The 15,196-nt window shown below is 39.3% G+C and overlaps 2 protein-coding genes across 2 annotated transcripts in view; one reads left to right on the top strand and one right to left on the bottom strand.

Annotated features, from left to right (window-relative positions):
• The window catches only part of Dtd1 (D-aminoacyl-tRNA deacylase 1), a 188,758-nt gene extending 174,204 nt beyond the window's left edge, over window positions 1-14,554 (top strand). The window contains exons 5-6 of the mRNA XM_076848921.2: window positions 1,740-1,914; window positions 13,946-14,554. Of these exons, the coding sequence (XP_076705036.1) occupies window positions 1,740-1,892 (153 nt within the window). The 3' untranslated portion in view covers window positions 1,893-1,914; window positions 13,946-14,554. The remainder of the gene's footprint in view (window positions 1-1,739; window positions 1,915-13,945) is intronic.
• Window positions 7,716-7,984, bottom strand: LOC143394309 (small ubiquitin-related modifier 2-like). The gene is made up of 2 exons (XM_076848920.1): window positions 7,863-7,984; window positions 7,716-7,809 (listed from the first exon to the last, which is right to left on the bottom strand). Exons 1-2 carry the CDS (start codon window positions 7,982-7,984, stop codon window positions 7,716-7,718), a joined length of 216 nt encoding a protein of 71 aa, XP_076705035.1.
• Window positions 14,555-15,196: the final 642 nt, after the last annotated feature.

The raw sequence follows: 15,196 nt of genomic DNA, 5'->3' as shown, positions 1-15,196 counted from the left end.
ACGTGAGCATCTTCGCATCAGTGGTCCAGGTGTCCTGTGTAAATAGCTCAAGGACTGGTCCAGGTGAGGAGCCCAGCTCTAGATCTGGTTTTGTTCACACAGAAGTAAAATTTGACAGAGTTGAAATCTGTATATCCATGCCACCACATCCCTTTCTACCCTTCCAGGTTAACTAGTGCAGTGCAGTTGGCATTCTCCCAGTCCACGTTGCATTTGCATCAGCTCGTTAGCAATGTGTAGTGTTTTGTGTAAATGGAATCCCACAGAAGATAACTTTCTGAAATTTAATTTGTTTTTAAACAGTATGGTTTTGAAGACATCTATTTTGATACACTGGAGTACTTTGATACTCTACAGTATTGCTTTATGTGACTATACCACATTGTATTCATCTGTCCTCATGTTGATGGGCATTTGGGATGTTTCTAGGTTTTAGCCAATACAGGCAACCCACAGTGCACATTTTTATGAGCTTTCATGTGCACAGGAGGGGAAGTTTATCCAGGGTAGTTACCTGGGAGGAGAGTTGCTGGGTCAAAGGTGAAGGGATGTCTTTATCACAAAATCTAATTAATTAGCACATTAAGCAGCTTGGCTATTTACTGCATCTTTGCAGGCCAGTGGGGTTGGGAAAGGTAATACTTACATAAACCAATCATTAAGAGAATTGGTTTTCTGGATCAAATTGAGAACTATCAACTGTTCATCTCTCTCTAAGGTTTAACTCAAAGTCTGTCCATATAGAAGAAATGATTTGGAAAATTGTGTAAAATGACTCTTTTTAATATCTTTGGATGTAGGACAGGGACCAGCAAGGAGGGTCCTCAGCCCCTCCTTAAGTTTCCTTCTTTTTTTGTGATCAAGAAAATGTTTGCAAACTTGGTCTGGAAGGCAGATGGAACTGGGTGTTATTGCCTCTCAGGCTTTGTTACAGATGCCTTTTTTGGTCCAAGAAAATCCCATGGACCAAAACTTGGCCGGTCTTCTCAAACAAGCTTCTCAGTGGGGCTTTCTGGAGTGGCCTTGCTCAGAGTGTGAGATGATCTAAGTTTCTTTCCGCTGTCTAGTCTGTGGTTTATTTGAACCCATTGGGTAGAAATCCAGAGAAGAAATGGGCCCAGGTTCCACTGGGTTAGACATCAGCTGGCCAGTAAGAAGCTGGGGAGGCTCTGTGGCCAGCAGTCTGCATGCAGCTACCACAGGCCTGCTAGGATCCCTCCAGCTGGGTGAGTCAGGCTTCAGCCTCACAAAACAAACTAGTAACTGAGATGATGTTCAATGTGCTTAATGTGCTTTACGTCATAGACGTTTCTGTTCTCTTCTGCAACTAGTGGAGTGTTTTGAATACTCTTTAGAAAACAGTAAGCAGGAAGACAACTTGGTGAGAATATAGAGCTTATTCTTGAAGAAAGCAGTGATAGGACATTGTCACTTACAGAGCTCTTCTGAGACTGGGGAGGGAGGCTGTTGCCATCCCCAAATCCTACATGCCAAGTTGAATCATGGATGGGGAAAAGGTCTGAGGAGGATCACACCTGTGGCTAATCTGTGTTAATGATTCAGGGACCCGTCTGATCATATTTTGTCTACGTTGGCATCTGAACCGCCGTGGTGTGCCAGGTATCAGACAAAAGCTTTCTCAATGCTTTCCACCTGGAAGTAACTGCTGCCTTGGATATCTAGGAATGCATTCTCATTTGTAAACTATTCTTTCTTCTTTTTCCTTTTTTTTTAATCAGCTGTCAAAGCTTGAGAAACAGCAGCAGAGGAAAGAAAAGACCAGAGCCAAAGGCCCTTCTGAATCAAGCAAAGAGCGAAATGCCCCCCGAAAAGAAGACCGCAGCGCCAGCAGTGGGGCAGAGGGTGATGTGTCCTCTGAGCGGGAGCCATAGCCCCTGGAGGCAGAGAACTTAGGTAGGTGTTTATCTGCCTGCATAGCTTTGCCCTCACAAATTTGGGGCAGCAGTAATGAATAGAGGATGAAATGGCTGCTGAGGACATGTGTCCATAGCCTCCTTGAACATGCTTCCATCCTGGAAGACAGATGCTGGCAAGTAAAGTCGTGTTGTATTCATTGAGAGGCTGGAGGGCAGGACACCCACAGGCCCCAGTGGACAGGAATGTGCGCCTCCTTCCTCCGTTGCCAGTGTTGGCCACAATTGCTGCTACCCTGAGTGTGTGGAGAGCACCTGCAGGTATCTGATCCAGACAGCAGCTGTGTGCATGCTCCCACCATCCTACCACCACTACCAGCCTTGCTCCTAGTGCCGAGGAGCAAGTGGCCTGTGGAGGCCACTGTTCTTAGCAGCAGTCTACTCTCATGGTTTCCTTGTTTTTGTTCTGACATCAATCGTTTTGTCCTGCATAGCACTGGCAATTTACTATTCCTGCAACCACCCTTTATTCTTCATCATATCCATGCCCAGATCTGTATTGGGGTTCACAGTAGCATTAAGCTGTCTCCCTGCCTGAAGATCACAGGCCTCTGAAATGTGATCCAGAAATCTGATGGCTTTCTGCTTCAGTTTCTTCCCTTAGCAAATGTATTAGCAGAGCTTCTTATTTGCCAGACACTATACCAAACACTAGAGATATAGACATGAGGGACCCAGGGGCTATCCTCATATGGAGTTCACAAATTCAGGGAGAAGAATAGAAATTATTACACCACAGCATTGTGCCTTGTGGTGGCGATGTCACTGTGGTATGAGGTGGAGAGGGCTCTGGAACCAGACCTTGAAGGACGCGTAGAATTAGAGAGACGAAGGGCAAAGAGCAGGGAAGAGTTGCCTAAGCCAAGAGAAGAGAAAAATATATTAGTTTTCTGTCACTAAAACAAAATATTTGAGGTAATCAATTTGTAAAGAGAAAATGTTTACATTTTTGAAGGTTTCAGTTCATGACAGATTATCAACATTACTTTTGGACCTGTGGCAAGGTTGGAGAATGTAGTGGAGCAGAACCACTTGTTTCACTGCAGGAAGAGGAAGGGAAAGAGGCTAGGGTCCCATAATTCCCTTCAAGAGCTTGCCCTCAGTAACCTAAAGATCTCTCACTAGGCCCTATCTCTTAAAAGTTCTACTGTCTCCCAACAGAGCACTCTAAGGACCAAGCTTTAATACATGGGCCTTGGGGATATTCTGTACAGCATCCTCTCAAGCTTCCCTGGCCACAGGGGAGCATGTGGGAGAGACATGATCCACCTACACCTGTCTCTTGAATGAAGGATGCAGAGACCAACATTCTTTAGGCCAAGTTATAAGAGTGAGTACCTAACCTGGTTCAGAAGCAGAAGCCAGACTGGACCTTCCCCCTCAGTTTTCACTCCTTGGGCTGAGGGCTGCTGCTCATCCTTCCTGCTTTTCCACTCTCTTGACCCCACTCAGGCACGGCACTGTGTCTTCTTTCTTGGGTTTTGTTGAAAACTGTAAATAACCCTTTTCCCAGTGAATTGGAACCTCAGCAACACGTTTAAAACAAATTGAATTTTCAGATGCCCATGATGAACTCAATATGTGGAAATTGGATAAAAATATAAGCACTCATCTCCAAACCCAGTTTATCAAACTAAATATACACATGTACACACAAACTTGTGTATACACACGCATGTACTCAAAGTGTGCCTTGGAGCTTTGTATTTTCAAAACAATTTGAAAAATTCTAATGCTGCCTAGCTGATTCCTTTCTGGATTATATTATTAACATGCTAATATATTTAATAAATGTAATGTCTTGATTTTTGCTTTAACTATATCTGATCAATACATTGAAAATCCTTTTTTGCCTATTTGGGGTATTGAGTTCTATTACTTTTTAATCTGTGTGAAACAGAACAATTTGAAAGCTCCCATTTGCTTTAAGTTTCATTAGCTTTGGACTCAGAATAATTCTTGATCATTAATATCCTGTGGCCACTGGACAATCTGGGGGTAATTTTGCTATTTATGTGAGGGGGAGGGAAATAATCTGAGGGCTATGTGGGCAGAGGAAGGTATAGTAGGTGTATGTGTCCCAGAACATCAAGAAGAACATGTCCACAGAAAGAAAAACATAGGTGAGAGTTGGCTTTGCTTTTTAACATTTGCTGGAATCCCCATCTTGGAAGGGGAAAATTCTCATGAATTTGCAGGTATCTACTTCTTCTCTAAAGTCAGTGAAACTTTAAAAAACTTGTTATTTATTTTCTTCCCTGAGTGGTGCAGATTGGGGCACATAGAACCTAGGATAAATGGGACTGTTGTCAAGCATTCAAAAAGAACTGGTCAGAAAGGGAGCTCAGCAGCAGAGGAAGCAAACCCTAAGGAAAGTACTTGGAAAAGAGTAGGTGATGACTTGTTCCTTCCCCTTCCTTGTAAGTCAAGTTTCTTGCAGCCATTCCATCATTATAGAATGAGGGTAGGCGGGGAGATGAGGAGGGATGATATAGGGGAAGCCCCTTCCAGCAGAAAGAAAGTTAAAAATAGTCCTTAAGTTGTGGGGAGGTCAGTGGGAAGGAGCAGAGGGACATATGGAGCAGAAACCAGAGACCACACTCACGTGTTTAAGTAGAAGAGGCAACCAGACATGGTTAGGCATCCAGAGGCCTGTGATAATGCTTCACAGCATTGGTCATTTCATGCAGTGCAGAAGGCACACAGAGGGGTTCCCCTGCCCTGTGAGGGGTGCAGAGGAGATATACATTGGACCTTTTGGGATGGCCACAGGTCCTGGGTAGAATGAGGAAGGGGAGCTTGCCCAGAGGTAGAGGAGCAGCTTTACCAGAAGGCTAGAGGCTTATGGCCTCAGCTCTTCATAGCACTAATAGACACTCTGGGTCTCAGCCATGACCTCCACCTGGCCTCCTGGATGGAACTTGTAGGGGTTTTAGTGCTAGTGAGAGTGGAGGTCACCAGAGAGGCCTCCTGGGCAATTGAAAAACAACCTTGAATGGCCTTTCTCCCTTGGTGATGGCGCCAGGTCCAGGCACTGATCCATACCAGTCACCTGACCACAGTGACCTCTGAGGACCCAGAGCACTGTTGACACCAAGGCAAGAGGAAACTTCCATGTGCTCAGGATTTCCCTGACTTCCTCTCAGAGGATAGTGAGCAAGGTTTGCTCAGCCTATGAAATCACAGATCACATTTTTGCACTAATTTATACGATATTGTCTAGGTTTTGGAGTAAGCCCACAAGGGAAGCCATTCATTTATTGACAATTTCATTTGGTCATCCACTTGTAGTTATTCAAATCAGAAGCAGCAGTGACAGTCTAGTGACTAGTGCCCAGGTCTGGGCATGGATGGATGCAGGGTGTGGAGAAGTCCTTCTGAGACTGTGCACCGGCTCCTTTGGGAGTCAGCCAAGGGCCAGGGAGGAGCTAGGATGTTCCCACCTCTTAGAGTTTAGCTGCTTTCCTGGGCTTGAAGACCTTAAAGGGGGCTGGTTTTGAACCTTAAAGATTTCCTGGGTTTGAAAACATTAAATGAGAGCTGGTTTTCCAGTCATATATTTGTAGTTTTTTTATTGTTCATGTTTTTTTGTTGCCCCTTTTGATGAAATTTATCATATCAATGTACCACAAAATCACCCCACAATATTCAGATACCCATGAAAGCTGAAATAAGTATCGACAGATAGGAGGTGACCTTGGCATTTGTTTTGTTTCACAGAATACAGGAGGCCCTCTCCTGAAGGGAGCAGCAGTTTTCATTTGCTTTTCTTTAAAAACAGAAAGAGCCCTAGGGAGGCTCACAGGCCCTAATGGGGGCAGCTTTGAGTTTGCAAGGCATGAGAGGCAAAGAAAAGGCAAAAGAAAATGTGATGAGAAACTGCACGATCTTGGGCATATTTTTTCTTTGAAAATGAATCCAAACCTTCATGGTTCAAAGGACATTACCAGGATGTCAACATTTCTATCACATTGCAGACATTCCTTCTTATTTTATCAAATGGACATAAAACTGCTAAAATTAACTTCTGGTTTGTATTCTCATTCCTTCAGGCTCCTCACCTTGCTGGGAGGATTTGAGGTTCTCTGTGAGACTGCAACTCAATTATTTCCCCCTTTCTGACCAATACTAATGCACTAGGGAAAACTCACTGAAAAAAATGTGGCTTTTGCTTTCGATTGCAGGTTCAAGTGTCACCTCATTCGAGTATTTATTTATTTATTTATTGTACATTTGAGTATTTATTTAGCTGCTGTAATTAGGGTGTGAGACCAGCACCCCACATTTCTGTCCTCAAATGTCAACACACTCAAAACCAAACAGAGGATGTGTTTTGGAAGCTGCCATCTGTTTGCTTTTTCAACTTGACCTTTGTCTGAATTATAAGATGTGTCCTGGCTGAGCACATTTCTTCCTAATGAGCTAGAGTACTTGAGTGTGTGTGTTTGCGTGCTCTGTTAAAAGGGCACTTGATCACTTCTCACTGTTTTCCCCTGTGTATGGTAGGATCTCTTTCATTCTGCAGCCTTCTCTTCACTTCCCTGTGTCAACATTCATAACTCTTCCCCAAGCTCAGGTGCGGATATTTCATGGTGTAAAACTAGCTGAGCCTCCAAAGTGATGATTTATTTTTTAAACTTAAAACAGTTTTTTTTTTTTTTTTTTTTTAGTGGTTGTCTCAACTTTACAATATACATTTTTAACTAATCTAAGTCCACCTTCAAATAAGACTGTACCACATTACCTGTAGAATAGGAACTTTATGACACTGCCATTCTCCTAGTTTCTCCCTCCTATCCTTGTGACATTACTGTTACTAATTTCACTTTCCACACTCTCTAATCACTCAGTACATTGCTATTGCTACTATTACTATTATGAATGGTTATTTTAAAGATAAAGTAAGATTAATAAAAAGAAAAGATTTAATTTGTTTTCATTACAAGAATCCAAGTTTCTGATCTGTATCATGTTCTTTCTGCCTATTTAAAAATATTTCTCTTCATATTTCTTGCAGCACATATTTGAGGGAATCTTTGTGTTTTTTTTTTCCCCACTTTTGAAGGATAATTTTGCTGGTATCAAATGCTATACTTTTTTTTTTTTTACAATAAAATATTTTGTTCCACTTTTCTTTTTTTCTATTTTATTTAATCTTAAATGTATTTTTATTTTTATTTTTTTTAAACAAGAAGTTTATTTAAACAACAAGACACTTGACTTGAAGGGAAAACTATCTAGGAATCTTTTTTAAGAGTAATTTACCCCTACTTAAAGACAGATTGCCCTACATGTAACAGCTACGTACAAAATTGTCCTTGGTTTTACAATGATAAATGAAAAACATTAAAATTCTCCAATTGAACAAGGTATGCAAGGATTTTTATGTTGTTCAGTTTTTGTTGTTGTTGTTTTGTTTTTTGTTAAAACAGTGAGAGCAAAATAACTTACTGGAATATAAAGATAAGAACTGAATGAGCATGCCACTAATGGAGAAAGGGGATATTTTCACAGAACCAATATTTTTCCCCATCCCATCTCCATTTGATGTCAATCAAAACATATCATTGGCCATTTAGTTTAAAAAAATGCAATATGCTTGTGCACATACACCAGTTACTTTATGTACAATAAAGGAATGGGGAAGGGGAAAGTGAAAGAATAAAGAAAACTCTACTGTAGTAGTCAGGATGTGGTAGAACCAAATTGCAGTTTTCTAATTGAGAATGTATTCTTGGTCTGTAAGAACAGAGTTCTGGAGTAAAGTAGCAGGTTCCCTTTTTAGTAGACACCTCCTGTCTGCTGCTGGAACACATCAATTGTATCTTCATCCTCCATTTCCAACTTTGCAGGGTGTGTCTGTTTCATTAATTGGCTGCCGGTCAAATGGGAATCCGATCTGCCTCATCAACAAACCCTATTGTTCACAATATGCTTTCATTAGTTTTAATCTTAAATTGCACCACAGACCCATCCTGCCCCGCCACCTTCAAGTTAATATGATCGTTGTTCTCAGTCTTGACTCCTTTCTTGGGCTTTTCCTCGGCCATGGCTAGCGCCAGAGTCTCCTCAGCTGCCGCTTCACAAAAGAGGTACCAGGTCCGCACTGAACCAGCACACAAGCAGCTCCAGGAGCGGCAGAAGAAGGAGGCAGCAGCGGTGGACGTGTATTTTTATTTTTAATTGACCATGATAATTGTGCATTATCTGTGGATACAGTGTGTCATTTTCAACACATGTATAGAATATGTTATGATCAGATCAGATTCTTTCATCAGTGCTTTGTAATTTTCTTTATAGAGATCATTCACTTCCTTAGTTAAATTTATTCCTAGGTATTTTGTTTGTTTATTTATTTGTAACTATTTTGAATGGGATTGCTTTCTTTTTCTCTTCTTCCTCCTGCATGTGTGTGTGTGTGTGTGTGTGTGTGTGTGTGTTTGTGTGTGTGTGTGTGTGTGTGTGTGTGTGTGTGTTTAGTACTGGGGATTGAATCCTGGGGCCTTTTACCACTGAGCCCCCTCCCCAGCCCTTTTTATTTTATTTTGAGATGGGATCTCATTAAGTTCTGAGGCTGATCTTGAATTTATAATCCTGCCTCAATTCCCAAACTGCTGGGAGTACAGGTTTGCTCCACTCTGCCTGGCTAGATTGCTTTCTTGCACCATTCTCTTCTTGTTTGCACAGTTTCTTATGGCAACTGCTTTGTAGCTTTTATCTTTGTTCCTCTGTAGGTAATGTGGATTTTCCCCACCCTATCCCTATCCCTGGCTTATTTTACAAATTTCTCTTTGATTTTCTGCAGTTTAAATATGATATGTCTGGTTGTGGTTCTTGTTTGGTGTTCTGAGCTCCCTGGATTTGTGACTTGGTGTCTCTTATTAACTTTGGAAAGTTCTTGGCTGTCATTATTTCAAATACTTCTTTGTTAATTGTTCCGCTTGTGCATGTTAATTATGTATATGTTACACTTTTTACTATTGCCTTACAATTGTTGGATATTGTTATTGGATAGTCTGTTCCCTTCCTCTCTCCCTCCCTCCCCACTCTTTCTTTCCTCTTTGCATTTTGGTTTGGGACGTTTGTATTGATCTATCTTTAAGCCCACTGATTCTTCCTTCAGCTGTATCTGGTTTATTGATGAGCCAATTAAAGACATTCTTTATTACTGTTAGAATGTTTTTTATTTCTATTATTTTCTTTTGATTCTTTCTTAGAGTTTCTGTTTCTCTGCTTACATTACCCATCTGTTCTTATATATTTTTTACTTTCCCCATCAGAGCCCTTAACTATTAATCATAATCATTTTAAATTCCCTATCTGAAAATTCCAACATTGGTGTCATATCTCCATTTCATTCTGATGATACCTTTGGGTTTGCTGAGCTTCTTGAATCTATTAATGTATGTTATTTGGAAATTTTAAATAATGCTTCTGTTACCTTCTTACCTGGAGGAAGTTCTTCTTTCAAAATCTTGAATATCATGTTATCTTTTTGTTATATATGAGAATGATCTGATTCCTCATTGACACAGAGTATGCAATTATGACACTTTACTAGCAGTGGGGTTGGATTTTCTTCTTGGCCAGGTTTCCACCTCAGTTACCTTAGTTATTTGAAAATAAGTTGGCAAAGACATAGACACTCAAAGATTGAATGTTCTTTCTCATATGTGGAAGCTAGAGTAAAATAAAGGAAAGGAGGAAGGAAAAATAAGATATCTTAAATATAAAGGGAAGATCAGTAGTATAGAAGGAGAACGAGAGGGAGAGAGGAAGGATGGGAAGAAGGCAATGCAGAATGAATTCATAAAAAATCATGTTATGTGTGTATAAAAATATACCACAGGGAATTTCACCTTTATGTATAAATAAAAAGAGCCAATGAAATATAAATAAATCGATGAACACAAGGAAGTCTAGAGAGTAAATGAAGGAGAACTGGAAATAGGAGGGAGAATGTGAGGGAAAAGGGGGGCATTGTGAACTGAAATAGAATTCCATACGTGTATGATTTTGTTGGAATGAACCCAACTACTATGTAAAGTTCTAATAAAAAAAGAAAACAAGTTGACAAGTAGCTGGCCATGATTAGAGAATTTATTACTGAGTTACAGAGCTAAGCTTACAGGTAACTTAGAGTGTACTAATATTTAGTAGCCACTAACTTCATGTATTTAAAAGTAAGTTAACTAAGGTTTAAAAAATATAAAATTTGTAGTAGACACATTTCATTGCCAAGTAGCCACACTTGGCTAGTGGCTGCCATATTGGACAGCACTGATGCAGAACAATTTTATCATCACAGAAAGTTCAACTGGACCTAGAGGGATCAAGTTATGCTGTTGAGTCCATCATTGAACCACTTTTCAGTTCTGTTAGTTGTATGTGGTTAACTGTATACAAATCTACATGAGAAACAAATGGAGGAAGAAGTCAAGCCAAAAAAAAAAAACCCAACTGCTGTCAGAGTTTGTTCCTTCCACTTTCATAAACATTTTTTTTCCTGTGCTTGTTTTATTGCATCACATCAAGCTTTCCATTAATTTTCCTATCAAATCACTCATCCCGTGTTCTTATTGGTCAAGTCAGGATCATGAGAACTCAAGCAAAGGAAGTGTCTTTTGACAGTTCATTGGAGGGCCTCACTGGAATCTCTAACAATGTTAGCAGGTCAGAGTAAATCCTTTATTAATAGCATTGACTTCTCAGCAACTAATGTTTTTTCATAGGACATTCTTACTCTTCTAGGTAAATGATGAGATTTCCCAGTAGTCATCTGAAATAAATAATGAAAACAGTTTTTTTGGTAGTGATTTGCAGAGCAAGTCTATGGTATTTTGTATGTCCTAAGTCTAGCACTTGCATCTTGTGATTGTTTGAATGGCCTGATGCCAGAAGCAGGTCAGCTGTAAGTCAACATGTTTGAGAGTTTCAGTGTTTAAATAGGCTGTTGAGGGATTCCTTCCTTCAGGTCCTGGGCTGGACTCACTGAAGAGGTTCCCCACTGTCCTTGACATTTGAAGGCAGTAAAAAAGAATCACTCCAAGCACATAGATGGAAGGAGCTTGTGGTTCCTCCACCTTCTTCCATAAGGGTGTGAAGTTGCAGTACTAAGTTGTCATGTACTTTTTTCTACTGCATTAGGTGCCCACAGACTGTAGGCCAAATCTTCAAGTAGCCCAGCTGGCCCACATGCACTCCTCTCAACAGCTCTCAGAGGGAGGAGGCACATTATTGCCTCATTCAAGGTGTCTGAATTTCAAGCCTCAGGGGCCCACTTTTACTAGAGAATCATGTATTTATCAGCTTGAACAGAACTTCTGCAGCGCTTCTGATATGGCAAGTGTACCTCACAGATGGCTTCCTTCCACCTTTGTCATTTGTGCTTCCAATGATGTGAGCCTCATGATCTCCAGCTACACCTAGGTGTTGGCCGGCAAACGGATTCCTAATTTATCCAGTTAGGTTCAAGAAAATAAGAAGGAACATTTAAATAAATGAGATTGAAAATAGAATGCAACATCTATTGACCAGTCCATGCATTTTGGTTGACTTTCAGTAGGAACTGCATCTGCTGTTGGTCACAGGCTTTTGCATGCAGTTTGGGAGCTCATTACTCACAATACTAATGCTGATGCTATGATTAGCCCTGATGATCAGAGTGCACAGGAGCTGAACTAAGGCATACTTAGTTGTAAGCCCTTTGAGGTAGATGTTTATAAAGTCCCACTGCCTGAATGGTTTACCTAAAAACTTTGAGAATACTTGGGGCAAAACCTCTCAGAATCACTTCCAGTTCTTTGTTTCTTTAGTAGGGAACTAAAATTCCAATCTTACAAATTTTTTGAAAGCCATTTTTATTACAAAATTAATGTTCATTCATATACAATTTCAGAAATGCAAAAATACTCAAAGAAAAATGTCAAAATCATCTGCCATCTTGTTATTTGAAGATAATCATGATTAACATAATACTTTTATAACATTTTTTTCTAAGCAGATTTTTTCTAACTCTTTATCTAATTTTACAAAGCTTCAAACACATGTGCGTGCGTGTGCAATGGTGTACACACACGGATGTGTGTATGTAAATGTGTTGTTTTCCTTGACTAAAAACTGGAAGTAATGTGTTCTAAGGAATGACATTCTATGTTCTCCACCTGCTGGTGGTCTTTCAGATATCTCTTAGGAAGGAATATAGGACTGTACTGGGTGCATTTTGGAGTATGAAGGTAGGCCTTGGGGAAACCGTCAATCCCTTTTGTGGTTCCAGATATAACTAAAAAGCGTGGATTAGCTCTGGCTCCAGTTAGCCTTTCTTGTAAGTGCACTGGGGCCTGGATATCAAACTGGGCACAGGAATGGAAAGCTTTTAACTCCATTGAGATATCTGCTCACGGCCTGTTGAGAATGTGCTCAGGAAGCACATTCACAGTGACATGCCTCAGTGTATCTGCTGTTAATAGAATCTCTTGGTTTTACTGAAGTCCTTCCAATTAAAATGTGAGAGAATAGAAACTACTGCTCTGTTAAGTTTTGAGATTTATTATAACTCTCAGATAGCAAATTCCTTTGTCACAGATCTTGGCAATATCAGCTGATTTTTATTGTATCCTCCAAATTATAAAGGAAAACATGAGAAACTTGGAATTTTTATATTAAAGAACCATCCTTTGAGTAGTATTAAAAATTATCCCCAAAGCAAACATTTAGTTTATTTCTTGCTCCTGTCTTTTCCTATTCCTATCCCTTTACCTCCCTCTCTATAAAGTATTTGGAGATGAAGCTTTTGTATCTATTCTTCATGGAATTTATCCCATACATCTATGTCATGTAATTTATGAGCATGGACCTGTTTGTGATATATCCTTTTAATTTTTTTTGTTTGTTTTTTAAATTCTAAAATTTGTTTTAATGGTTATAAATGACAGTAGAATGCATTTATGCACTTTGATATATTATACATAGATGAGATATAATTTCTCATTTTTCTGAGTGTACATGTTGCAGAATCGTATTGGTCATGTAGTCACATATATATATGCAGTAATAATGTCAGTATCATTCTACTATCTTTCCTGTCCCCAGTTGAGTCATTTTTAATTTAATTTTATTTTTTTAACTCTTTTTTTTATTGTTGGTTGTTCAAAACATTACATAGTTCTTGATATATCATGTTTCACACTTTGATTCAAGTGGGTTATGAACTCCCATTTTTACCCCATATACAGATTGCAGAATCACATCAGTTACACTTCCATTGATTTATATATTGCCATACTAGTGTCTGTTGTATTCTGCTGCCTTTCCTATCCTTTACTATCCCCCCTCCCCTCCCCTCAATTTTTTTAATTGCTATAAGATCTGTACTGTTCCCTCTTTGATTCCTTATATTGATAATTTGTGTTTTCTTCTTATTTCTTGGTAAGTCAGGCAAGAGGTTTACCAGTTTTATTGGTCTTTTCATTTATTTTGGCTTTCATTTTTCTGTTTGAAATTTCAGATTGAAATTGGTTTCTGTTTTTTACCTTTATTCTCTTCCTTCTGCTTGTTTTGGGTTTACTTTGCTTTATTCTCTCAGTTTCTTAAGACGGAAACTCAGATTTGACAGTTTTTTTTCCTTTTCTAATGTAAGTGCTGAATGCTATGAATTTCCCCCTAAGTGTTAGCCTTAGGTCTATACCATAAATTTTTATATATTGTATTTTCATTTACTTCAAAATATTTCCTCATTTGCCTTGTGAATTCTCTTTGATGTAAATACCATTAAAAAGTGTATTTACATATTTGGTTTGGTATCTTTTGAGCTCAAAAAACAGATTTGGGTTTATATATAGTAACATGGCAGATTTTTCACCGTGTAATGAAACATCATCATGCTAGTGTCATTGGGTGAGCTTGAAAGGATATCTTCAGCTACTTTTTTAATGCAAATGTGCCTATGTTAATTGGAGTTGAAGGAGAATTTTGGAATCCTCCTTAGTAATGAATCTTTTTGTTCTTTTTAGTGCATTACCATTGGGCAGATCTGGATCCTGAAAAATTCAAGATGCTAAGTACCTACACTGCTTTAAGAATTTGGGACTGAGACATGAAAAGGAAGATATACATAAGAAATTGGGAATCTAAATAACACTGCAAAAAACAAAACAAAACAAAACAAAAACAGAAAAACCCCTCCAAAACCCCAAACAACAATAACAACAAAAAAGAAAAACAACCACCCAAAAGATCCCTAGGTTTTCTGTAGTTGCTGTGATCTGAAGGCAGTGGGTGCTGCTGATGGGAGGCAGCGCGCATGCAGAGGCACACAGCCGTGCCTCCCCCACAGAAAGGCTTCACTGGTTTCCACCATGTCTTGGCTTGCTTTTGGAACAGGCTGGCCCAACATCATTGGTCATCAAGTCCACTGTGGTGTATTCTGCTTGTCCATGATGGATCTCCAGCACATCCATGCTGTCTGCATTCTTTCCAACACTAGTTCATAAGACAGGGCCTATGTTATGGTATAAGGAGAACAACCATCAATGATAATGTATTGTGTGAAATGTTTGCATCTTGTAAATTTTTTCTTTTTTCTAAAAATAAATATTAATAAAATCCTAAATCTCAACAAACCACTTTATTATCAAACAAATTCTGCTGTTTCTGCTTAATGAGGTGTCTGTAGAATTTCAGTGTTTCTGACCCCTTTCCATGTATATCCACACTTCTTTATTAAAAAAACCCTCTTGCCAGAGACCTTCTCTGAGTTGCCCACACAGACCTCTGATTCCAGTGTGAAAGCCTATTCAGTAATTAATGATTTAAAGACAGTTGAAAATGAGATGGCAGGTCAGTTAGTATGGCCATACCATTCTGCCTGAGGCCAAGTGAGATTTCTGCACTGGTAGCCACCTTTGGGAGGAGAGAAAGGCCTCCTGTGTGGAGTTATACAGAAATCCCTTTTCTATTAGCTTCACAATTGTCCCTATATACAATCCAGCGTACTCAGGGGAATCTGAAGAAAGAGCCACGTTCTGCCAAAATAGTTTCTCAGTTAAATGTTAATCAGTTAGTGGTACATCTGTAGTGGTCATTTTGGATGTTATATAATACTAATAGTTATATATATGCTTATCATATAAATGCTTATATAAATAGCTTTTTCTCTCTTGAAATATTTCTTGCCTATAGAGATGTTCATATTTGGCATTTTAGTAATGCTGGTTCTTCTGGTCTGACCCAGTCATCTACTTCAAATGAAAACATATTAGAAA

The sequence above is a fragment of the Callospermophilus lateralis genome, chromosome 3, assembly GCF_048772815.1.
Source record: "Callospermophilus lateralis isolate mCalLat2 chromosome 3, mCalLat2.hap1, whole genome shotgun sequence".
Lineage (NCBI taxonomy): Eukaryota > Metazoa > Chordata > Mammalia > Rodentia > Sciuridae > Callospermophilus > Callospermophilus lateralis.
The sequence above is the reverse complement of the archived record's forward strand: the minus strand, read 5'-3'. Positions and strand labels throughout refer to the sequence as shown.

Coding starts and splice junctions, on each gene's coding strand:
- LOC143394309 (XM_076848920.1), bottom strand. CDS start 7,984: ATGGCCGAGGAAAAGCCCAAGAAAGGAGTCAAGACTGAGAACAACGAT. Junction 7,810..7,862: donor AAAACTAATGAAAGCATATT/GTGAACAATAGG, acceptor TTTGACCGGCAG/CCAATTAATGAAACAGACAC.